This window comes from Oncorhynchus tshawytscha, linkage group LG05 (assembly GCF_018296145.1).
Source record: "Oncorhynchus tshawytscha isolate Ot180627B linkage group LG05, Otsh_v2.0, whole genome shotgun sequence".
NCBI lineage: Eukaryota > Metazoa > Chordata > Actinopteri > Salmoniformes > Salmonidae > Oncorhynchus > Oncorhynchus tshawytscha.
In genome coordinates, this window is record NC_056433.1 from 74386769 (window position 1) to 74411894 (window position 25126).

Here is a 25126-nt window from a genome sequence, read left to right on the forward strand (position 1 = left end):
AGCCCCTAGCTCGGTACATAGCTGGATATCTATGGTGTTTACAGGCCTCCTGGCTCCAGCCCCTAGCTCGGTACATAGCTGGAAATCTACAGCGCATTCGGAAAGTATGCAGATCCCTTAACTTTTTCCACATTTTGTTACATTACAGCCTAATTATAAAATGGATTAAATTAGTCCTTTAGGTGTCTTTTGACAAACTCCAAGCAGGCTGTCATGTGCCTTTTACTGAGGAGTGGCTTTTATCTGACCCCTCTACCATAAAGGCCTGATTGGCGGAGTTCTGCAGAGATGGTTGTCCTTCTGGAAGGCTCTCCCATCTCCACAGAGGAACTCTGGAGCTCTGTCAAAGTGACCATCCGGTTCTTGGTTACCTCCCTGACCAAGACCCACCTCCCCCGATTGCTCAGTTTGGCCAGGCGGCCAGCTCTAGGAAGAGCCTTGGTGGTTCTAAACTTCTTCCATTTAAGAATGACAGAGGCCACTGTGTTCTTGGGGACCTTCGATGCTGCAGAAATGTTTTTGTGCCCTTCCCCAGACCTGTGCCTCAATACAATCCTGTCTCTGAGCTCTAAGGTTTTTGCGCTGACATGTACAGTCAACTGTGGGACCTTATATAGGGAGTTATGTGCCTTTCCAAATCATGCCCAATCAATTAAATTTACCACAGGTGGAATCCAATCTGGTTGTAGAAACATCTCAAGGATGATCAATGGAAACAGGATGCACATGAGCTCAATTTCGAGTCTCATAGCAAAGGGTCTGAATACTTATTTAAATAAGGTATTTATGTTTTATTATTTTTAATACATTTGCAAAAACCTCTAAAAACCTGTTTTTGCTTGTGAAAAAAAAAAAAAGTAAAGGGGTCTGAATACTTTCCGAATGCACTGTATATTCTTTACAGGCCTCTAGGCTCCAGACCCTAGCTTGGTACATAGCTGGTTATCTATGACTTTTAACAGGCCTCCAGACTACAGCCACTAATGTCTACACAGGCCACTAGCCACAGTGTTTGTGACTGAGAGCTCTCTGTTCTGTCTAACATTTCTAAACCCCACTCACTCACACGACAGGGTAAAAAAATGGGCAGATTAGGCAGGGATTTAGCTTAGTGCAAGAGTAAACAGAAGTCACTGGGCACAATGAACAACAAGCCTATTGAGAAAAAGCTCTTTCTTTGGTTTAGGGTGAGTAGCAGCTCTGAGAGGAGAGAGCAGAGAGCACACAGACAGGCAGTAGTGTGACAGCTGATGGTGAAGAGGCCTTGGCCTTATCTGCTGCTGAGCAACACACACACACACCAATAGGGAACAATGGTCTGTCCTTGCCTTAATTAAAAACAACAGAATGGTTTCCCGTGGTGAGTCAGAGACTTCCTGAATGAGCGAGCATGAGGACAGGCAGGTACCCATGCACCCCCACCCACCCACCCACACACCCAGCCACACACACAGGCTTGTTGGACCCCTAACTAAGCCAATCAGCAGGGATGGGATTAGGCGATCTTGACAGATAGCAAATAGATGGATGCACCTGCACCATTCACAAACTTCTGACCCCCTTCTAGGAAAACAATGCACTAAAATTCACTGACTTTTTACTAAAGATAATAGAACTAGTGGAGCTGATATCTGATAGTTATTTGTCTCAACATATGTCATTTTCATCACTTAGCAGGCACTCTTACACAGAGCAAATTGCAGTAGTGAGTGCATTCATTTCATACTTTCATTTTCTCCTTACTGATCACCCATGGGAATCGAACCCACAACCCTGGCATTGCAAGCCTCATGCTCTACCAACTGAACCACACAGGACTATATCAGACAGATACATTTTCTGAAAGGGCATCTTTCTCTTTCAAATACAAAAACACGCCTTACAGCAACCCCACACACATAACTCGCTTCTGGGACACCCATCAGCAGTTGTTTCAGAACAGCCACATTCATCCAGCACCTTAAAGGCTTTACAGCCCCAAAGGCCATGCATTTATGGAGACACTGAAATGAGAGTAGTCTCCATCTAGGGATACACATAATTATTTCTAAAGACATGCTGTGCTGTGTGTCTGGCTCTCTCTGCATGCCTCTGTGACACGTCCTATACATTCCTGTGTAATCTGATGTAGATCCCCCCTAACCCCTCTCAAACGGGGCCCCTGGGGGACCCAGGTAAAGATGGCTCCAAACTGCATCTAGTGACAATCATCTCCCCTACACAAACTCTACCAAGTGTCTTGAGTTATGTTTGTCTCTTGAATCAACAGAGAAAGGGAGAGAGAAATTGAGAAATAGAGAGAGGGGGAGAGAGTGAGAGAGAGAGGGGGAGAGAGAGGGGAGAGAGAGAGAAATGGAGGAGTACAGAGAAAACGCAACTAATAAACGTATTTGGCCAGTGGCTAAAACAATTAGCACATTGGCCAGACCTTACCTCAGGCCACTTGTTTTCTTTGTACTCCCCCATTTGATAGATTAGCTGTGGAGAGGCCCGGAGAAAGTAATGGCGAAAGACCCAAGGAGGTTGCCCCCCCACCAAGGCGTAGCCTCTCACAAGTCTACACCATAGAGATGAAACCGCTAAATCTGCCAAACAAACATTAAATATGAACTCTCATGAGCTGAACTCACCTGGCAGCCTCTCTTCTCAATTTCTGTGATGCACTTTTCGATGAGCAGGGGCACCATGAGTCCTGAGTTCTCTCTCTCCACAACCCTCCAGGCCTCCACCCCAAACATCTGTCGCTCCCGGTCCCCATCGTAGCCTCCATCCAGGGAGTTCTGCCACTGCTCCATCAGGTTCAGCTTCACGTAGATCAGGCCTCGTGGCTCCAGCTTCACGGCCAGCTGATGACTCCTGGTCACCCTGAAGAGAGCCGGTAGCACCACAGTGCCATGACAGCACACCCGGTTCTTCTTGGGTGTGGGGTCCCAGCTGAACACAACTAGCTTCAGGTGCTGGGCGTTCTCCAGCTCGATGTTGAAGGTGTGGTCCATGTCTAGGAAGGTGGTCCGGCAGGTGAGCAGGGCAGTGCGTGCCTTGTTGACCGAGTCCACCTGGATGGCGCAGTAAACGTCCCGGGAGTCGACACGTGGCGGCTTGAGGTCCTCAGCGCCGTAGAAGTGCAGGCTCATCAGGCCTGAGATGTACTGGGTGCACTTGGGCTGTTCTGTGAAGGAGTAGTGGCGGAACGCGTCAATGTCTAGTTCTGTGCCGTGCAGCTTGGAGCTGCCACCTCCTCCTGTTACTCCTCCTGCTCCTGTTCTCTCTCCTCCTCCAGTGGCTGGGTCTTTCTCTTTCTCCTTCCCCTTGCCTCCCTTGCCCTCTGAGGACCTGTGCTTCCCAGACTTGGCCACCAGTTCTGGGGAGTCCCCGTCACTGAGGTAGCCCCCCTTGCTAGCCGACATGGAGGTCCCGCTGCTCTTCTTCTTGCTGTAACTTTGCTGTGTCGACACACTGCTGTCCAAGTGATATCTCGAGATCACATTACGGCTGGCGGCCGCCCCCTGCCCGCCCCCTGGGGACAACCTGGGAGGAGCGGAGCCTGGTTCTGACCCACTATTGGTTTTGGGACACTGGGTCCTTGTCTCTGATTGGCTGCTCGCGCTGGCTCCGTTACCACTGGTGTTGTTGTTGTTGCTAGGGATCCCTTTGACGCTGAGCTTGCGGCTGAGTTCCGGAAGCTTCTTCATCTTCATGGAGAGTTTCCTGACGGTGCGCGGGGACTTGATCTTGTCCGGGAATGACCAGTTGAGGGAGCTTCCCTTCTTAGCAGGGTTGGGGCTGGAGGGAGGCGAGAAGCCGGGGGTGGCCAGGTCAGGGCCTTCTGCTGCAGTGAGAACAACAAGGACAGACAGAGAGAGAGAGAGAGAGAGAGAGAAAGAGAAAGAGAGAGAGAGAGAGAGAGAGAGAGACCATGTTGAAACTCACAGAGGTCACCAGAGAAAATACACGAAGATAGACACAACACGCAACATTTAGATACTAAAGAAGGGCACTGGGAAGATTTGTTGAAAGCTAAACAAATCTATATTGAGTTATGTATATGGCATAGTTTTTAGACGGCTGACAGTTAGACAGGGGTTGACATGAGACTAATATGGGACTAAATTCAATTGCTTTACACCATCAGCAACAGCTTGCATTCCAGATCAGACCGTAACAAACTTCACCATTGAAAAAATAGGTCAGTTGTTAACTAAGAATGAACTCCTGTGATGTGGTTAACTAAATTAAATGCTAGGTAAATTCTAGATTACGGTAGATCTTATTAGCAAAGGTGTGAGCGAGCCAGGTCTCTGAAGCAAATTGTTACACAAAGAGGAATTAGACACTTGTGCTTCAGGGCTCAGGGCTAACGTTACTGAAGGGAGAACCCATTACTAGCACATCCATTCAATGGTATGCATCTACAAGTTGCCTAAATTACACTCAGGAATGTTAGAGCCTGGAGAGAAGCTCCTAACCAGTAGTCTTGGGGCCAGAGTGAGAGTCTAGTCGAAAGAAAGCCTATGAAGTGGGACTGAATTTGGGAGCTCCTTCTCAGAATCTTTCCCCCAAGGCACTGTCCTTCAGTGGGCTCTGCCTGCTTCCATGATCCATCCATCCATCCAGCCATACTCTGTTTCTACAACAACAACCCACCCCTCTTGCGACAAACTATTCTATTAGTTTGTTTCAGTAGAAGTTTGTCAGGTTAAACAAATCCATCTGGCCTTCCCCAGCAGCGAGCCAGCACCAGGTGCGGTGGACAGAGAGGACATGGACAGGACAGCCCTCACCCTCCAGCCTCAGGCCAGGCCAGCTACAGTTTAGATGACGGAAGTGTCTCGCTGGTCCCCCGATGGGATTCTTGAGCCCGTTTCAAACAGAGAAGAGCACTTTTCGCTTTTCCCTTTCCTAATAGGATTTCCTCTTTTGCTAACCTTTCCCTTTTTCTATCCTCTCCCCTTTTCACACATCACAGGGAAATACCATCAGCTTCAAGGGACAGAATGTCCAAAACATGTAACATGGCTGAGGTAACTCATTTATATATTGTACAGAACCAGTCTGCATCACCACCATTTTAAGAGAACTTCATGATTTGATGCACTGCAGTACTAGTAGTATCTACATTCATGGCCTTCCAAGACAATAAGTCAGTAACTAGTACAACAAAAACTTGATTTAATTTCTTCAACATTCAGTTACTTTTTGAGCACAATTCTGTCACAGTTGAATATTTCAGCAATAAGGCCAGAGAAGGTGTGGTATATGGCCAATATACCACGGCTAAGGGCTGTTCTTATGCACGACATAACGCTGAGTATATTGGCCATATATCACAAACCCCAGAGGAGCCTTATTGCTATTATAAACTGGTTACCAATGTAATTAGATCAGTAAAACTAAAACTTTTGTCATACCCGTGGTATTCAGTCTGATATACCATGACTTTCAGCCAATCAGAATTCAGGGATAAAACCACACAGTTGAATATAAGACATTAAATCACTCCAAAACACACTACAATGTGCTTATTCTCTCTTTACAGTTATCACTTGCGTATCATTTTCTGTTTTCTGTTTTCAAACCGCAAGTTCCTCCACACTGCTGAAACAAAGGAGTGATTCTGTTGGCTATTCATTGTGAAGAGAGCAAAAGAGAGAGAAGGGGGGAGAAGGAGAGTAAAAGAGAGGAAAGTGAAAGTAGAAGAAAGAGAGATAGAGGGAAAAAGAGTTAAAGAGTGAGAGGAAGAGAAAAAGAAAGCAAAGAGAAAGAGAGAGAGCACAGAAGAGGGTAGCATGACCTGCCAACATCCCCTGCTCTATTTTCAGAGGGGCCTGCTGTGCTATTCTGGAGAGAGGGGTAAGAGGAAGGAAGGGAGGGGGTAGAGGAGGTGTCGGAGGGTGTAGCAAGGGGGTAAGAGGGAGGCAGGGAGGGGGTAGAGGAGGTGTCGGAGGGTGTAGCAAGGGGGTAAGAGGGAGGCAGGGAGGGGGTAGAGGAGGTGTCGGAGGGTGTAGCAAGGGGGTAAGAAGAAGGAAGGGAGGGGGTAGAGGAGGTGTCGGAGGGTGTAGCAAGGGGGTAAGAGGGAGGCAGGGAGGGGGTAGAGGAGGTGTCGGAGGGTGTAGCAAGGGGGTAAGAGGGAGGCAGGGAGGGGTAGAGGAGGTGTCGGAGGGTGTAGCAAGGGGGTAAGAGGGAGGCAGGGAGGGGGTAGAGGAGGTGTTGGAGGGTGTAGCGAGGGGGTAAGATGGAGACAGCAGTAGGGCAGAGTGGGTTGCTGCATGCATGAAGAGGGGCAGAGAGAAGACGAGAGGGGGAGAAGGGGGTATGGGGGGACAAAGGCACTCCTTGTACTGCGAATCAGAGGCCTGGCCAGTGAAAGGGGGTGTTATCTGACATTCCATAATAAACCATGTTTAGCCTCCATTCCCTTTCCTTAGGCTGCTGAATATAAATCCCTGTTAGCTAGTGGTTCCTGACAATAACAAATACCAGCACACAGAGGGGGAAAGGGGGAGAGAGCCGGACCAAAGGTGCAAAATACCTCTGGAAGAAGTGCCAAACAACATCTACGGTGCGTCCCAGATACTGAGGTTTAGGTTTGGCCAAACTCACATGCCTTCAGAAGGAACTGAAACCACTGGAACACATTTTGGACCAATCAACTTTCAAAATCTCCTATAATAAAGGTAAATTACTTGTAAAGCAAATGTATGTTCAAATGTATTGTCTGATTTTATGTCTGTTTTCAGATGAGTACATGATGTGGAAATGTATTTGGCAATTATCCTAAATCTAATGGTATGAACAGAACCCTCATCCACAACAACAGCCAACTGAGTTAAATCTGGTGGATATAACATTTACCAAGTAGAATAACATTACCTTTAAAACAAATCCAATGACTACTGTGCTGTTCTCCATAGTTCCCTCACTATTCTGTAGCCATTTACCCTGTGGCAACATCTACAGCAACATCAGAGAGAAAGAGAGGGACAGACACTCGACACCCTCTACCTGAGGATCAGGGGAACTGTTTGATACTTAACCCCCGGGGGATGTTCATAGGGTCAAAGGGCAAAGGGTAGCATTCCGCACGTTGGAACCGGAGCTGGGTGACCAGTGTCGCCCCCATACATCCCCCTCTCCCTTATGACTCCCAAGGCCCACCCCGGGCAGACTGTCACTGACACCCCTCTAACAAAGAAAAGGAATTTATGGCCCTTGATTGCCTTTAAAAAAGTTCTGGGCCCAGACAGGTGGTAAGCGAGAGAGCAGTGTGTGTGTGTGGAAGGAGTGTGTGTATGTGTGTGTGTGTATATGTGTGGGCATAAAGAGAAACTGTGTGTGTGGGGGGGGCATAGTATGTGTGAATGCGGCAGTGTGTTCTGTAACAGTAACTGTGCGTGTATGAGTGTACTTCCTCTGACAGAAGGTGATAGGAGACAAAGTTGGTGTCCTTAATTACCCCTAGGCAATTCCTTAATTACCCCTAGGCAATTCCTTAATTACCCCTGGCAATTCCTTAATTACCCCTAGGCAATTCCACGGTAACAGAGACTCATTTACTTGAAGAACAGTGCAGATGCAAAGTTTGATAACAGAATGACAGTCTGTGCTGTTTGTGCTGTCATTCTATTACCAAACCTTGCATCTGCACTTTTCTTCAAGTAAATCTGTTTTTGCACCATTTTCTGTGGAAATTGTTAAAGCTGCCATATGTAACTTTTTGTGCGACCCGACCAAATTCACATAGAAATGTTCCCATTCTTAAATATCATTTCAGCAACTTTTACTTTCGGTTTGGTACACCAGCTTCAAACAGTTGAAAATACAATATTTTTGGTTATTGAAATTATATTTCACAGTGGTTTAGATGGTACAATGATTTTCTACACTATGACTGCTTGTTTTGTCACATAAACTGAAATTAGGCAAACTATACACATTTTTCAACCAGGAAATAGAGGAACGATTTCTGCATATTGCAGTCCTTGTGCATAGAGTTGTATGGTTTGTTTAAAGTTATACTTTGGGATTTTGGCAAGGAAGCCCTTTATCTACTTCCCCCAAATCAGATGAACTCATGGATTATCAACATGCATGCCCCGGCCACCTAAAGATCTGTCTTTTCCAACCATCTATTTCCTGTGTTTGAGTGGTCCAAAATCCCATGTCGCTTAAATCTCGCTGGATTGATTGCTTTCATTTGACTCCTGAGACTCTCATACTCATGCTTGTGCCTGTCGTTATTCCCGTTACCGTTACAACCGCGTAAATCTTTTGAATGACCTGTCAAACACAACCCAGTAATGGCTGAAATGGGCTCAACGGAATACATCGTCTTCTCGTTGAATCTATAAGAACACTAAAGCTTCGTCTGAGATTTAACGCCTCATCGACACTTACATCACAAGAAAGAGAAGAGACTTTTATTTCAATTTAATACAGTTGAAATGCTTACACATTAGTTGCACTGAAATGAAAGCAACTTCTGAAAATGAACACTGATTATAGTGATAGTATGTCTGATTTTGCAAACAATGTAAAGTATGTATAGATAGGTGTAATCTAGAGCCAAGCGTGTTGACTTGTTATCTGAGGGTATCCTGCTATTGACACATTTGTTGAATAATGCAACAGAATTTGACAACAACAGTAATTAATAAGGCAGTCTAGACAGTGCAGATAGGCTACACCAATCAATCAATTAAATGTATTTATAAAGCCCTTTTTACATCAGTCGATGTCACAAAGTGATATACAGAAACCCAGCCTAAACCCCAAACAGCAAGCAATGCAGACAGCACATTGTTGGTGTTGCAACCCTGTTCCACCCCTTTATGTTAATGTATTAATACATGCAAATACACCCAGTGTATTTATGCAAATGCTGCACATATAACTTTATTTTAACACAAAATATATATAAAAAATACCCGATAGCATTAGAAAATGTAAATATGAGTGCATTCTAAGAAGAAAAAGTGATATTTGACATTATATTGAATACCTGAATTCCCAACAAAATTCCTGAACTTCATTTATTATTTGTCCACGCCAGTAAAATGTTGAATATGCTATAATTCTGTCAATATCTGATGGATTTCATTTTTTAGTTTTTTATTTAACCTTTATTTAACTAGGCAAGTCAGTTAAGAACAAATTCTTATTTGCAATGACTGCCTAGGAACAGTGGGTTAACTATCTTGTTCAGGGACAGAACGACAGTATCTTCATATATTGTCCAACTGTTGCATTTATTACAATTGTTTTTAAAACATTTTAACAATTTTGATGACTGTTACGACATGGATACCATTTCTATGTCTCTGTATCCAGTTTGAAAGAAGTTAGAGGTAGTTTTGCTAACTAACTGCGCTAATGCTAGCCCGCAATTGCGCTAACGCTAGTTAGCAACTTCCTTCAAACTGCACGCAGAGACATAAAAATGGTAGCCACGGATTAATCTGACTCTGGGGAAGTAGATAATGGCTTTCATTGCCAAAATCCCAAAATATCCCTTTAACTTTGCAATCATTGTTTTTTGGGGGGCATACATTTTAAAGTGAAAAACTGCCCTCTCCCTTGCAAACTCACACACTCATTATAGACACAAACAGAGAAGGAAAGAGAGTTCTCTAGTGCATTGTTCTCTGGCACCCTATTCTCTCGTGCACTGCTTTTGACCAGGGCCCATAGGACTCTGATCAAAGTAGTGCACTGTATAGGGAATAGGCTGCAATTTGGGACACAGACAGACACTGTATTGGTGGCTCTCCTCTCCTTGGGGCCTAAATCATTCAGTGCTGGAATCCTTTCAGAGGCCACAGCAGCCACGGGAGGTGTTTCATTACAATGGTGACCAAATATAGTATACGTCCCCTATTCCCTACAGTGCACTACTTTTGACCAGTACCCTATGGGCTTTATAGTGTACTAAATAGGAAACAGGGTGCCATTTGGGATGCACACATAGCCAGGCATGGCAGGCCCTATGCTTTCTATACTCCCAATAGCACAACAACATGGCTACCTGCCAACGCAGTCTGTCTTGCTCTCTATGTAGACTAAGGCTACTGCCACAGGCATTCCAACTCAGCCCAGAGATCCTCTATCACCAACAACAGTGTGTGTGTGTGTGTGTGTGTGTGTGTGTGTGTGTGTGTGTGTGTGTGTGTGTGTGTGTGTGTGTGTATTTTCACTATTGTGATCCCCAGAGTCAAAATTAATGAAGTGATCCTTTATTTACTGCAGCGCTTCACTTTCGCAGGCTGATCCGATCCAAACAACCATAAAAATAGCTCTGACCACATTTGACCCCAACGGCCCAACTTCCAGATTTCCTGTCCAGGCGCTATGGGAACACACACCTGCCTCTACATGCTCTCTATAGTCCATCCGTCATTATCCTCCATACAAACACAGCATTCAGCCAGACAAAGGAGCAGTCAATGACAGCCCTATGAGGAGTCTAGGGTGTATCCGGTTAGGAAAAAGAACCAACCAACCAGCCAGACAGACAGACAGAGATAGAAGGTCTAGTGTTGGACTGGGTCATTCTAATCTAACGTGCATAAATTCATTATTATTCAACAGACACTCTTATTATTCAAAGCCAGTAACAAAGTGTTATCCATTTTTAGCCACTTGTAATAAAGTAGCCCTCTGTGCAAGCGGGTTTGGCTCGTAGTGAAGAGGGGATTGAGACTTTATAAAGGAGAAGAGAAGAGGAGGGTGATAGGATGTAGGCATCACAAAAACCTGAAAAAGGAGTAGGACACTATAGTTCCCCTCTCCATTCTACTATCCCCCTTTTATTCTAATCTAGGGCCTTCTTTTACAGGCTGCATGTGGACAATATGGCATTACTGAAAGCAGTGACCATACTACCCCCATGTCTGTTCCTCCCTGTAGTCTGTGGAAAGCAGATTGAGTGACAGGTCTCAATTACTCCCTGTGGGGAGAGGGGTGAAACAATTCCATGACCAGTCAGTCAGTCAGTTAGTCACTCACGACTAGAAGGCCAAATCAAACAGCACAGCAGACATTTGTCCATTAAACTTAAGTTCTCAACCTTACCTTACCTCCCCTTCCAATAACCCCACCAACCAGCTAATAGTACACCCTGCTTAACCGTGTTGTCTTAAGGGTCAAAAATGACCCCCCCACTATGTTTAACAGCAGAGAAAAACCTCTAAATGACCCTTTTTCAGCTTGAAATTTGATTACTTTTCCTAGAGTGACCCCAACATTAGAAACATCGCCTTTGTTCATATTTCCATGAAAGCTGTACACCACCAGGGTACAAAGATTGTCTAAGGGTCATTTGACCCGGCAGTTATAAAATAATTTACACACCACAAAAACCACAAAGACACACACACACACACACACACACACACTGAGATATTGAGATTATACGTGCTACTGATGAACTCAGACAAAACTACAACTTTTTTGTGCATGTGCAGCATCTCCCCTCCACGACCTCACACATGACTCAAGTTCACAGACAAAATTAACAAAATTTCAGACAAAATAAACATTTCTTGAAAGCATTGTTTACTAATGGGGAATGTAGTCAGAGGCTATAAAGGTGCTGCAGATGACAGTCCCCCCAGTTCTCTCTAAGCTGAAGCCATGATTCTCAGTGCACAACAGGTCATTGATCTGATTTTTTCAGATGTCCAGGAGGAACAAGAGAACAATGATTTAGAAGAGGAGGAGGTATCTGAAGAAGAAGATGGGGGAAGAATACAACCCAGAGCACGATGCATCATCTTCAGATGAAGAAGAATACAACCCAGAGCACGATGCATCATCTTCAGATGAAGAAGAATACAACCCAGAGCCACGATGCATCATCTTCAGATGAAGAAGAAGAAGATGGTGAAGAATACAACCCAGAGCACGATGCATCACCTTCAGATGAAGAAGAATACAACCCAGAGCACGATGCCTCATCTTCAGATGAAGAAGAATACAACCCAGAGCACGATGCATCATCTACAGATGAAGAAGAATACAACCCAGAGCCACGATGCATCATCTTCAGATGAAGAAGAAGATGGGGAAGAATACAACCCAGAGCACGATGCCTCATCTTCAGATGAAGAAGAAGAAGATGGGGGAAGAATACAACCCAGAGCACGATGCCTCATCTTCAGATGAAGAAGAATACAACCCAGAGCATGATGCATCACCTTCAGATGAAGAAGAATACAACCCAGAGCACGATGCATCACCTTCAGATGAAGAAGAATACAACCCAGAGCATGATGCATCATCTTCAGATGAAGAAGAATACAACCCAGAGCATGATGCATCACCTTCAGATGAAGAAGAATACAACCCAGAGCACGATGCCTCATCTTCAGATGAAGAAGAATACAACCCAGAGCATGATGCATCACCTTCAGATGAAGAAGAATACAACCCAGAGCACGATGCCTCATCTTCAGATGAAGAAGAATACAACCCAGAGCATGATGCATCATCTTCAGATGAAGAAGAGGACGGTGAAGAATACAACCCAGAGCAGATGCATCATCTTCAGATGAAGAAGAGATGCATCATCTTCAGATGAAGGAGAGGGTGAAGAATACAACCCAGAGCACGATGCATCATCTTCAGATGAAGAAGAGGACGGTGAAGAATACAACCCAGAGCACGATGCATCACCTTCAGATGAAGAAGAGGACGGTGAAGAATACAACCCAGAGCACGATGCATCACCTTCAGATGAAGAAGAGGACAGTGAAGAATACAACCCAGAGCACGATGCATCACCTTCAGATGAAGAAGAGGACGGTGAAGAATACAACCCAGAGCACGATGCATCATCTTCAGATGAAGAAGAGGACGGTGAAGAATACAACCCAGAGCACGATGCATCATCTTCAGATGAAGAAGAGGACGGTGAAGAATACAACCCAGAGCACGATGCATCACCTTCAGATGAAGAAGAGGACGGTGAAGAATACAACCCAGAGCACGATGCATCATCTTCAGATGAAGAAGAATACAACCCAGAGCACGATGCATCACCTTCAGATGAAGAAGAATACAACCCAGAGCACAATGCATCACCTTCAGATGAAGAAGAATACAACCCAGAGCATGATGCATCATCTACAGATGAAGAAGAGGACGGTAAAGAATACAACCCAGAGAACGATGCATCACCTTCAGATGAAGAAGAAATCCCCCAAGCTGAAATAGAGACATTTTTGTCAAAGAACAGCAAAATAACATGGTCCTTGTCACCATATGACAACCAGGGCAGGATGGCAGCACAAAAAGTCATAAGGATGACCCCATGACCCACAAGACATGCAGTTGCCCATGCCTAGGACATCACCTCCATATTCTACATGTTCATCACACCAGCCATAGAAAAAAATCATCCTGGAGATGACAAACTTGGTCGATTTTCCGTGCCACAATGCCACTGAAAGTCTTTCACACTTTCTCAAGAATGCTACGATTTGACAAGAGGTCTGGGAGAAGTGGGTGGAGCGTCTGCCGTACCTCTACGACCCTGAAGTAACAGCGTTGAGCAACTAGTTCAATTCAGGGGTACATTTTTATTTTCATATCTGTAATGTAAGTGATTTTCACTGTTTTATTATGTTTTGCTGTAATATCATTGATTTATGTGATTGTTTTCTGTGACACTGATACTAATTACTGATAGTTCTCTCTTTTGTCAAAAGGTCCCTGTCCTTTCCGGCAGTATATGCCCAGCAAGCCAGCAAAGTATGGCATTAAGATATGTGTGGCCTGTGATGCACAATCCAGATACCCTTGGAAGATGCAAGTCTACACAGGGAAGCCGACCAGTGGAGGCCCAGTGAAGAACCAGGGGATGCGGGTTGTGCTTGATGTGACAGATGGACTAAGGGGGCACAATGTCACGTGACAATTTCTTCACCTCTTATGAACTCAGCCAGCACCTCCTGAAGAGGAAGATCACCATGGTTGTCACAGTTAGAAAGAACAAGCCTGAGCTCCCCCTGCACTCCTTGCAACAAGAGGGAGAGAGGCCTTCTCATCAAAGTTTGCCTTCACCCCCACCACCACTCTAGTTTCTTACCTTCCAAAGAGAAACAAGAATGTGGTCCTCCTGAGCACACTGCACAAAATGGCTGAGATCAGTGACCGTGAGGACAGGAAGCCAGCCATCATCCTGGACTACAACCACAACAAATGAGGCGTGGACAACGTTGACAAGGTGATTGGGACTTACAGCTGCAGGAGGATGACTGCCCGCTGGACCCTGGTCATCTTCCATAACATGATTGATGTGTCCTCATAAAATTCCTTTGTGATATGGAACAAGATCAACCCTACCTGGTTGCCTGATAAGCGGAACAAGAGGAGGGGGTTCCTGGAGCAGCTGGGAAAGGCACTTGTAACCCCACACATTTAAAGAAGTGAGCGCCTCCCCCGCACAGCAGCTTCTGCAGCGCTTGTGAAAGCTGTTCAGGGGGCTGAATCTTGTCCTGATCCACCTGAGGCTACAGCTGGGGCAGGCAAGAGGAGGAGATGCCAATTCTGCCCCCCAAAGAAGGACTGTAAAACAAATACTATGTGCTGCACATGTGAGAATATCTGCAAAGTCCATGCTCACACACTGTCCTACATGTGCTAATTAGAATTGACTGATTTATGTTCTTCACGTTTTTGTTTTGTATCTATTATCTTATCTTATTCGAAATTAATTGTTGATGTTTATACACCTTGTGGGTGGGGGCAATGGCTCAAAAAATGGGAGACAACTACTATTTTGTAGTTGAATTCCTCGTTGTACAATATATAAGAATATAACACTATGTTGCCAAAAAGTTCAAGACTGTTATTGCTTCCCTTCAATAAAATGCATTCAAAACTACTTTCTGCACATTTCTGATACTTTCTTAGGCTATACTTTCTTAGGCTATACAAGTGTTATCTCTTGCTAAAACAAATATGTTTACACCTATACAGTATCTTCAGCAAAAATAATGATAAACCTCTACTTAAAGAAAACAATTGACAGGTGTGTTGTAATAAAAACAAGTGGTGTCCACTGATTAAATGCAGTCTTTCTGCATTGTGAAGAGGGAAAACCCACATATTCACAAAGTTTGTGATGAATGGCAGGTTGTTTCTTCATGCAAAATAGATTTGGGGTTTAAAATTCAATTAAGCTGCTTTATTTTAGGGTTTTAGTGAAGGCGGGGCATTTTTGACCCTTAGGACAAGGGGAGTATACAGAATGTATAGGGTTAAGTCAGGGACATGTCTGATACATTGTCCTCCTGCAAACCCAAAACACGGCCTGTCACCCTGCCACTTCCTGCCGTGACAGCGTCTCGGCACTCAGCTCCTGTTACATCCCAAAGGATTATGGGAGTATTTTTAACCACATTACAGAGACCTGGACACATACATCATCATCGTCATCATCATCATTATTATTATTATAGGGCTCACCACCGTTCACAACCCCTGTGACTGACTGACGGATAAATAGGTAACGTCACCTCTCACTGGGGGCCTAGCTGGCACACACACAACGTAGTAACACACACAACGTAGTAACACACACAACGTAGTAACACACACACACACTTTCTCTTTGAGGACTCGTAATGCGGTAGGTTCTTTTTTGTTGAGACACGGGTTGAAGTGTGGAGTGGCGTCGGCTAACCCACAGGAGCCGACCGCAAAGTCAACAACGAGCAGGGAGTTCCGGAGTGGAACACTGGAACACAAAACACTCACTGAACACTCCCCACCATGCACAACACAGAACACAGCAAGCAGCACATCTCCCAGATAACTAGGCGACCTACACTATCACAAGGACGCCACATTCCACCCAACACAACAACATACTGACTCATTTATGACACAAGTTCCGGTAAATGCCTTTCTGTCTCACTCACAGATCAATCACACAGAATTCACACACAGTTCACAGAATAAGAACAGATAGATAAACCAACATAATAATCATGCAACTTCTCTCTACACAGAGGAGTCTTTCTACGTGCTTTCCCCTTTCATCGTTTAACCATGAAAGACTGTGGGAAATATCTGGAATTTCACACTGTACCATATCAAATGACAAGAGCAGAAAATAGCTTAGTTTTAATTGGTTATAATCAGTGTCTGTGGCTATTCCAGCATTCATGTGCTGGAACACTGAGACCCCACTCAGGCCCTGGCCTAAGGCTAATCCTGATCCTGCATGTAAAGTCTTTCATGACTGAGACTTTGGCCACTCAGCATGTGATGTCACTGTGAGCCGGGGCTTTGTTGTTACCCATTGGCCGAGCTCTAGCTGTTGGCCGCTACCTGTCAATCACGCTTGTGTTATGTCACTCACTCTCACAAAAAAGGTTCAGCGAGAGAATGTCCCCTCAGAACACATTGTTTTGGAGGGAATGTCCCCAACACAAGACTGGAGATGTAGGATGAAGGAGGTTCCAAAACATTTACTGTTGTTCACTCAGACAAATGTAAAAAGTGTTTTAATACTTTTAAAACTTCTAACCAACTAATATTACCAATAGATATCTGGTAGTTTGCTCTTTTCACTAATACATTTAGTCAAAGTGAAGTGAGCAACACCAGTGCACATGTCAGGCTTGTTATGGCTTTCATAAAGAACTTCTGTTGCTATGGCTGCTGCCAATTATGCGGAAGGGATAAGTATATCCTTGCTATTCAGCTTCGCTTTGTGTTCAACAACCAGAAAGCTCTTTTGCGTGCCATAGAAGACAGTAGTTAAAAGTCATAATTATGGGTTCACTTCAAGATTTGTCAAAATGTCCAAACAACTGTGTTGCCACATCAGAGCAGTCAAAAGAAGAAGTAAAAAAATTAAAAATACTACATACTAAGAGAGTTGTGTAGGGGCTGTCATCACAATATAGGGGGTACACCCTCTCTGCCCAGAGTGGGTGAAATGCACTTTGGTGATGAAATTTTAAATCCTTATGTGAAGACAAATATAATTTTTATGTTCTGAATCGTTCAGTGGAGTTTTTCAATCTTCGAAAAAGAACAGAAATGTCAAATTAAACTAAACTTAAGTATACTAAAATATGAAAATACTACATGTCATGTCTCTAAATCGATATCCATCTTACCTCTATCTTGTTTTATGTCCTGAGGATTCGAGAAGAAAGATGAGCCTGTCAGGTAGCCATGTAGATTTAATTATTGTACAGAATCCAGCCAGATTTTTTTTACCACTTTTGTCTCTTTCCTCCATTGATTTAGTCACCCTAATTCTGGCCATGCTACAAGGGTAAAAACGTCAATACAGTTTGGACAGATTATGATAGAGATAAGAAGTTGGTCAAAATATGCATTTTTGATTGGACACCCTACATAATAGTTAAAATCGTGCTGCGCAGTCTCAACACTGAAACACACACACACACACACTAGGCCTCAAATTTCCCAGCAATGAAGCCTAAAATAATTAATGTCTTGTGGCCAAAGTGGCTGTTGTGCCCTTGGGCTGAATATAATAATTAATTTCCTTTCTCCCGGCTGCCAATCGCCATGCTCCGAAGCAGCTCTCACTCACATGGGTCTCTCAAACATCTAAATTCTTATTAGCCAATGCCCGTCACATGATCGGGTCCTTCTCACAGGCATCCCCACTCAGTAGGTTACAAGTGAAGAAACACCGGGGATGCAAAGGAGCGCATCCTTCTTATCCAAATCTGAGGCGCATATTGAAGATGTTATTGTCCACATTTACTTTTCGTCAGCTAACAAGAAGAATAACGTACAGCAAAAGCACTAGCCTATGTCAATGTACAAACATTGACATATTCTATTGGTCAGCTTGTCCTTCTGTGCGAGAAAAAAAATATTCTAAACATACTCTGGGACAGTTCTGGGACGCGATAGATCCCAAATGAATACAACCCCTGTACATAAAAAAACCTTTTAAAAGCAATGAGGCTGATGCAACAGATCAGAAGGTTTAAGCTTAAAATGTTGATAAATTATTTCAACAGGACATTGACCGAAACACACAGCCAAGACAACGCGAGAGCGGCTTCGGGACAAGACTCAAAAACTAGCATGGGTTGGTAATATGACTAGGATTGTGCCTTTGGCTGCTGGACAATGAAAGAAAGTTGACAACATGAAAGAAATACTGGTTTCAATGACATATGAGGAAGTGTTTATAAAATAATCCCCTTAAAATTCCTATGGTCGGAACATGGTAAGACATGCCTCATAAAATGGAGGAAAAAACGGGAGAGCAACAAATTCTAAAAGCCTGTTTTTGCTTCATCATTATGGGGCATTGTGTGTAGATTGATGAGGAATCATTTTATAATCAATTTTAGAATAAGGCTGTAACGTAACAAAATGTGGAAAAAGTCAAGGGGTCTGAATACTCCGAATGCACTGCATGTCGACAGAATCAAGCCTTTATTAAGAATGATTATATTTGCCAAACATAACTGGTGTTTAGCCTATATACACTGCTCAAAAAAATAAAGGGAACACTTAAACAACACAATGTAACTCCAAGTCAATCACACTTCTGTGAAATAAAACTGCCCACTTAGGAAGCAACACTGATTGACAATAAATTTCACATGCTGTTGTGCAAATGGTATAGACAACAGGTGGAAATTATAGGCAATTAGCAAGACACCACCAATAAAGGAGTGGTTCTGCAGGTGGTGACCACAGACCACTTCTCAGTTCCTATGCTTCCTGGCTGATGTTTTGGTCACTTTTGAATGCTGGCGGTGCTTTCACTCTAGTGGTAGCATGAGACGGAGTCTACAACCCACACAAGTGGCTCAGGTAGTGCAGCTCATCCAGGATGGCACATCAATGCGAGCTGTGGCAATCTGTCGTTCTGCCCCTGAACAGGCAGTTAACCCACTGTTCCTAGGCCGTCATTGAAAATAAGAATTTGTTCTTAACTGACTTGCCTAGTTAAATAAAGGTAAAATAAAATCAAAGGTTTGCTGTGTCTGTCAGCGTAGTGTCCAGAGCATGGAGGCGCTACCAGGAGACAGGCCAGTACATCAGGAGATGTGGAGGAGGCCGTAGGAGGGCAACAATCCAGCAGCAGGACCGCTACCTCCGCCTTTGTGCAAGGAGGAGCAGGAGGAGCACTGCCAGAGCCCTGCAAAATGACCTCCAGACTCCATGCGGGTGGTATGAGGACCCGACGTCCACAGGTGGGGGTTGTGCTTACAGCCCAACACCGTGCAGGACGTTTGGCATTTGCCAGAGAACAAATTCGTCACTGGCGCCCTGTGCTCTTCACAGATGAAAGCAGGTTCACACTGAGCACGTGACAGACGTGACAGAGTCTGGAGACGCCGTTGAGAACGTTCTGCTGCCTGCAACATCCTCCAGCATGACCGGTTTGGCGGTGGGTCAGTCATGGTGTGGGGTGGCATTTCTTTGAGGGGCCGCACAGCCCTCCATGTGCTCGCCAAAGGTAGCCTGACTGCCATTAGGTACCGAGATGAGATCCTCAGACCCCTTGTGAGACCATATGCTGGTGCGGTTGGCCCTGGGTTCCTCCTAATGCAAGACAATGCTAGACCTCATGTGGCTGGAGTGTGTCAGCAGTTCCTGCAAGAGGAAGGCATTGATGCTATGGACTAGCCCGCCCGTTCCTCAGACCTGAATCCAATTGAGCACATCTGGGACATCAGGTCTCTCTACCACCAACGCCACGTTGCACCACAGACTGTCCAGGAGTTGGCGGATGCTTTAGTCCAGGTCTGGGAGGAGATCCCTCAGGAGACCATCCGCCACCTCATCAGGAGCATGCCCAGGCGTTGTAGGGAGGTCATATAGGCACGTGGAGGCCCCACACACTACTGAGCCTAATTTTGACTTGTTTTAAGGACATTACATCAAAGTTGGATCAGCCTGTAGTGTGGTTTTCCACTTTAATTTTGAGTATGACTCCAAATCCAGACCTCCACGGGTTGATAAATTTGATTTCCATTGATAATTTTTGTGTGATTTTGTTGTCAGCACATTCAACTATGTAAAGAAAAAAGTATTTAATAAGAATATTTCATTCATTCAGATCTAGGATGTGTTATTTTCGTGTTCCCTTCATTTTTTTGAGCAGTGTATATATATACAGTACATGTAATTAAAAGTCTCATTAAAGTGTGGCTACATTTTCTGGCGCCTCCCTCATGTCAGCATCGGTCTGGTGCTGACATGAGTGGGGCACACTTTAGATGTACTGTAGGCTAATTATTTATGTACATTTACATAGACACATGTTTTTTTAAAGAATGGCTACTGTTTTTCTGTTTTCAAAGCAATTTAATTGGCTATTTTGGTTAATGGCCTTGGTGCCCTAGCAGATGGCCTTGGTGCCCTAGCAGATGGCCTTGGTGCCCTAGCAGATGGCCTTGGTGCCCTGGTAGATTGGGAACCTCTTAAGGCCAAATGGCCTTACCACTAAAATCACAAAATTCCAGGCCTGCCACCCACCCACACACACCCAGTGTATTTTGAATTATTTCAGACATTGCGATTAATCGCAATAAATAAACAAATTGTGCACTGAAATTACAAAAAGTGAACTTCAGTAAATTGGTTAACTCGGGCAGCCCTAGTCTACAGCGTTGCTTAATCCCGGGAATGAGCTTCAGTCACAAAGAAAAAATGATTTATTCCCTTCAGGAATGCCAACTAATTCCACCTGGCTAACTAATGTCTGGCTGGGTTTAGCTAACCTAATGACTGACACCACTATGTAGAGATAAGATTAGAGAGGGGAGAGGTATGTGTGTGTGCGTGGTGTCTCAAGACTGATTGAAAGACTGATTGACTGAGAGACAGACAGACAGCCGCCGGCACTAAGTTGAGGAAGGGAAAGAGGTGAGTACAGAGAAAGAGGAGAAAGGGATAGTAAAAGAAAAGAAAAGGAGAGAGTGAGTGAGAGTAGATTAGAAAGAGTGTAAGACTAGGAGGAGGGAGATGGATAGACGTAGTTCTAGAGGTTATTTACCTGCAGCTGTGGCTCTGCTGGAACTGGCTGGCCCCTCCTCCTGAGGTTTGCATGTGTGCAGCATCTGTCTGTGCAGCTGTACCGACGGCTCCATGGAATGTACAGCATTCCCCTGCTGACTCCCCTCTCCACCTCCACCTCCGCCACCCAGGCTCTCCCCCACACCCTCCAGGTCAGGGCTGCAGCCTTCCAGGGTCCGCCCGGCCACCCCTTCCCGGCTGGGCCTCCTCTGGATTTGGGGGGCTTGGGGCTCCTGGGGCCGTGTAGGGACCATCAGTCTGACCTGGGGGATGGCGGTGGGTCTGTAAATGTGAGGTAGCTCTGGTTCTTCATCCTCAGGGATGGGGTTGTACCAGATCTCCCCCTCGTCATCCGCATCATTCTCCTCGGCCGGGTCCACACACCTGGGCTGGGGTCCAACGCGGGCGTGGCACATGCTCACCTGGGGTAGGTGCAGGCGGAGGGGCCGGGAGGGCGGCGGTCCGGGGGGTTTTAGGTACTCCGGGGAGGGGCTAGGAGGGGGTCGGGGTGTATGTCCATGTCCATTGTCCTCCTCTGCTCCCAGAATGCACTGGGAGTCATCCTGGGTGGTGTGATGCGGCCTCCCAGAGCTCTGCTGGAGCCAGTTGCGTTTCTTGGAAACGGTGATGGTGTTGAGTGGGGGTCTCCATAATGACAGCTCGCTGGCCTTGCCCTCGCCAACCTCGTGCCTGTCGGAGGAGGAGTGGACATTCTCTATCAGAGCTGCAGGAGAGAGAGTGAGAGAAAGAGACGTGTCAGACTGCAGAGCAGGAGAGACTGAGGCTGTATCTGAAATGGCATCCTATTATCTGGTCAAAAGTAAAGCACTACTATGTAGGGAATAGGGTGCCATTTTGGACACATTCTTGTACTGATATCTCACTGCCACCATCTGCTCACCTGTATCCCTTCATACAGGAGCCTTAAGACACAAAGAGATATTCTGGCAACTATCACCATGGAAACAGTGTGGGATGTTTTATAACCCGTTGAATCATAGCCTCCCACTTGTAGCCTCCCCCCAACATTTGATTACCTGATTATATTTGCCTTGCGAGGATAACGTTGTGCCTTTGTTACTTTAAATGAAAACATCTGTATCATGAAACCATAGGTGACCTACCAACAGTGACTTACCCAGCCTTGGGATGGAGAAATGTGTAGGGACGTTCCCCTCTCTTCTCACGCTCACATACAACCACACACGCTACTCAAAATCCAAACACATCATCTTTCTTCACGTCTGTATTTCACCTCTGATAGACAGATTGAGAAATGTGTTTTTTGGTATTTTTCTCCACTGCTGGTTCTGCTATATTTTGACTAAAACACAAACCGTCATTACTACGTGGCAGGCCATGCAGGCCCCTTGTAACACAAAAGCCTCGCAACACTGGCACATCTCCTCCAATGACTTCCCATCCCTGGAATGTCAGCTTGGGGAATGTGCGAGCTCAGACCTAACGGAAAATCACACACAGAGAGAGATGGGATAGAGTCAAAGCTCCCATAAACAGAGCGGGGGAAAAAATCAGAAAAATCACAGCCATCGTGACGGCAGTGAAAATAGAGGTGCCAGGGATCAGGAGGACGAGGAGGGGATGGAAGGTGAGGAGGATGGGATGAAGGGATGATGGAGGGTGAGGAGGATGGTTTGGTCAGTTGACATAAGTAAAACCAACGGCGATATGAGCATCAATAGGGGCAGATACAAAATGTGTACAGTTTACCTAACAGATCATAAAAAGAGAAGCCAAATCTCTTACAAATCGCAGAGCAAGTAACCCTGCAAATCATGCAAAGATTGTTTGTCTGACAGGTCTTGTTTTTCCGCAGGCAGTGTTGACAAGCCATGGGCTGATGAGCAGATGCTGCCTGCTGGGAAAGAGAGAGGGAAACAGACAGGCTGGAGCTGAGTGATGAGGGCTGGGTCCTGTTGCAACACGCATCGCATGGCAATCTTCTCTCTGTAAAGACTGTTTTGATATGTGCATTCTCCTCTCAGCCCAGACGAGCCCCTCCACAGTAGACGCTAATGACAAGTTCTCTTTTCCTTAAGGAAACAGATTTCCTGCAAGCTGCGCTACAACCACCAAATTACAGACTGGATACCGAGAATGTTTTCACTTATAAAACAACATACATAGGGTCCAGAGATGGGTGTTGGTGTGTGTGTGCAGGGTTGAAGAAGTGTACTATTAAAAAGTACCAGCGTGTCAGAATAAATAGTTTCTTTTTAACAAGTGCAATCAAATTAGTGGAACATGGCCTGTAAAGTTGCGTAAGGAAGCTATTCCGAGTTCACTAGATTGAAACTAAGTTTCTTTTTTGCTTGGCTGATTTTATTGACATGGGCCCTAAAGGCACAGTGTGTGTGTGTGTGTGTGTGTGTGTGTGTGTGTGCACATTAGCTTTTTACCTCATATAAAGAGCTCTATGATATTGATAAAATTAAGCCTGGCAGTGGTATTCAAACTTTTTCAGTGGGTACCCCATTTTTTCAGACAATTTCTGGAGACCCCATTTTTCCCCCCAAACATTTTCCGTGACCCCACCTCACCCCAAATCTAATGGCACAACCTTAAAATCGGTACATTTAGATTTTTACATCAACAAATAACCTTCAATCCATTGCAGTTTAATCTCTTATCAAAATGAAAACATGTATAAATACATTTACTCATTAAAACTGTATGTTTCAAATGATCATTCTCAAAAAAATGTGTATATTATCCCATTCAATAATCTGTAGTCTTCATTTATTCTACATTATTATAATTTTTTAGGGACGACCTCAAAGCAGTTCCAGTTTTAGCAAACATCCGCATTCGGCTAACTAGCTAATGCAGCTATTATGATGTAACTAAGGAGAATGCAGAAATAATTTCGTTTAGTTTGCTACCTACCTTAAACTCGCATTGTTGAACAGTTTGCATTGCTAATGGCTACTGTGATGTTTACGGTAAATTGGAGCTGCAGAGCAAGAATGCCACGTTGCCAGTCTCAACGAAATGTAAGGAAGACAAGAATGGCATGTATATTGAAACAGTTGATGTACATATTATGTCAATTGTAATCTTGTCGTAGTGCCTCTGCTTAAACTTTCGTCAATGAGAATAGGCTCTTAGCATGGGGATGGCATGTTAGCATTAGTGCTAGCCTTAGCTCAAGTTGAATTAGAGGCTGCGGTCGTATATCCTAGCGTGAGTTGAGCTGGTCACTGCAGAGCTGTCTCCTTTAAGGGGTCTTCCATAACAGAGGTAGCGTGTTCCCACATGTAGGACATTCCAGACCACAGCTCCTCTAGATTGACAGTTTTCTCTTCAACACCTCTCACACCTTCATCATGCATGGCACGGCACCGCCTTCCTCCAACACCCCTCCATCCATTTCCTACTATCACTCTACCATCACATTCAAACTGTAATCGCATATTGAATTCATATCAATGCCCTGAAAACAAAAAATACTAATGATGTAGGTCACAACCTTTGCCATGGAGCCTCAAGCAGTGGAAAGAACCAACTGAAAAATAACTTGTGTGGGTTCTAGAACACTCAGTAAACTGTAGGGATTAATATTCTTCAGAAAATCACCCAAGTTTCAATACCGGGAATAATTCATATTTATCCACATTGTCCCGGGAAATACCGCGAAAATCTGAAGTCCATTTAAAGTGTTTAAAACCAAGATTCTGTATGGTCACTATGCCAGGATTCTCCCCAAATAAGAGGGGTGCTGTGCCACTATGTAAAGATTTCCGAGCAAATTAAACTGATATTTAGTAATGATAGAGTAACTGTCTTTGATCGCCAATGACACTGTTGTGAATTGCGAAACAGACAATTCATCAATTTTGAACGTTTATGTTCCTCAATTCAGTGCATTTCAGCAGTAGGCTATCCCGACAGAGCGCGCTCAAGATGCACAGAGCGTCCCTCGAGTATAGCGTTGTCGAATCATACACATTTTGTAACGGCAGTAACAAAAGTCAAATGACCAAAGTTGCTAAACTTGCTAAATAACTTCCATCAAAGAATGACAGAATCTCCTATATTTGGCAAAATCGGGTTGATGGTTATACATATAGCA

The 25126-nt window shown here is 44.7% G+C and overlaps 1 protein-coding gene across 3 annotated transcripts in view; it reads right to left on the bottom strand.

The window, feature by feature from the left end:
* The window catches only part of LOC112246440 (rho GTPase-activating protein SYDE2), a 76575-nt gene that overhangs the window by 35474 nt on the left and 15975 nt on the right, over window positions 1–25126 (bottom strand). For 2 of the 3 annotated variants that reach the window (XM_024414754.2, XM_024414755.2), the window contains exons 2-3: window positions 21014–21757; window positions 2631–3829 (exon numbers count right to left, since the gene is read on the bottom strand). In XM_024414754.2, the coding sequence (XP_024270522.1) occupies window positions 2631–3829; window positions 21014–21757 (1943 nt within the window). The remainder of the gene's footprint in view (window positions 1–2630; window positions 3830–21013; window positions 21758–25126) is intronic. The other variant, XM_042322352.1, reaches the window with a different exon arrangement.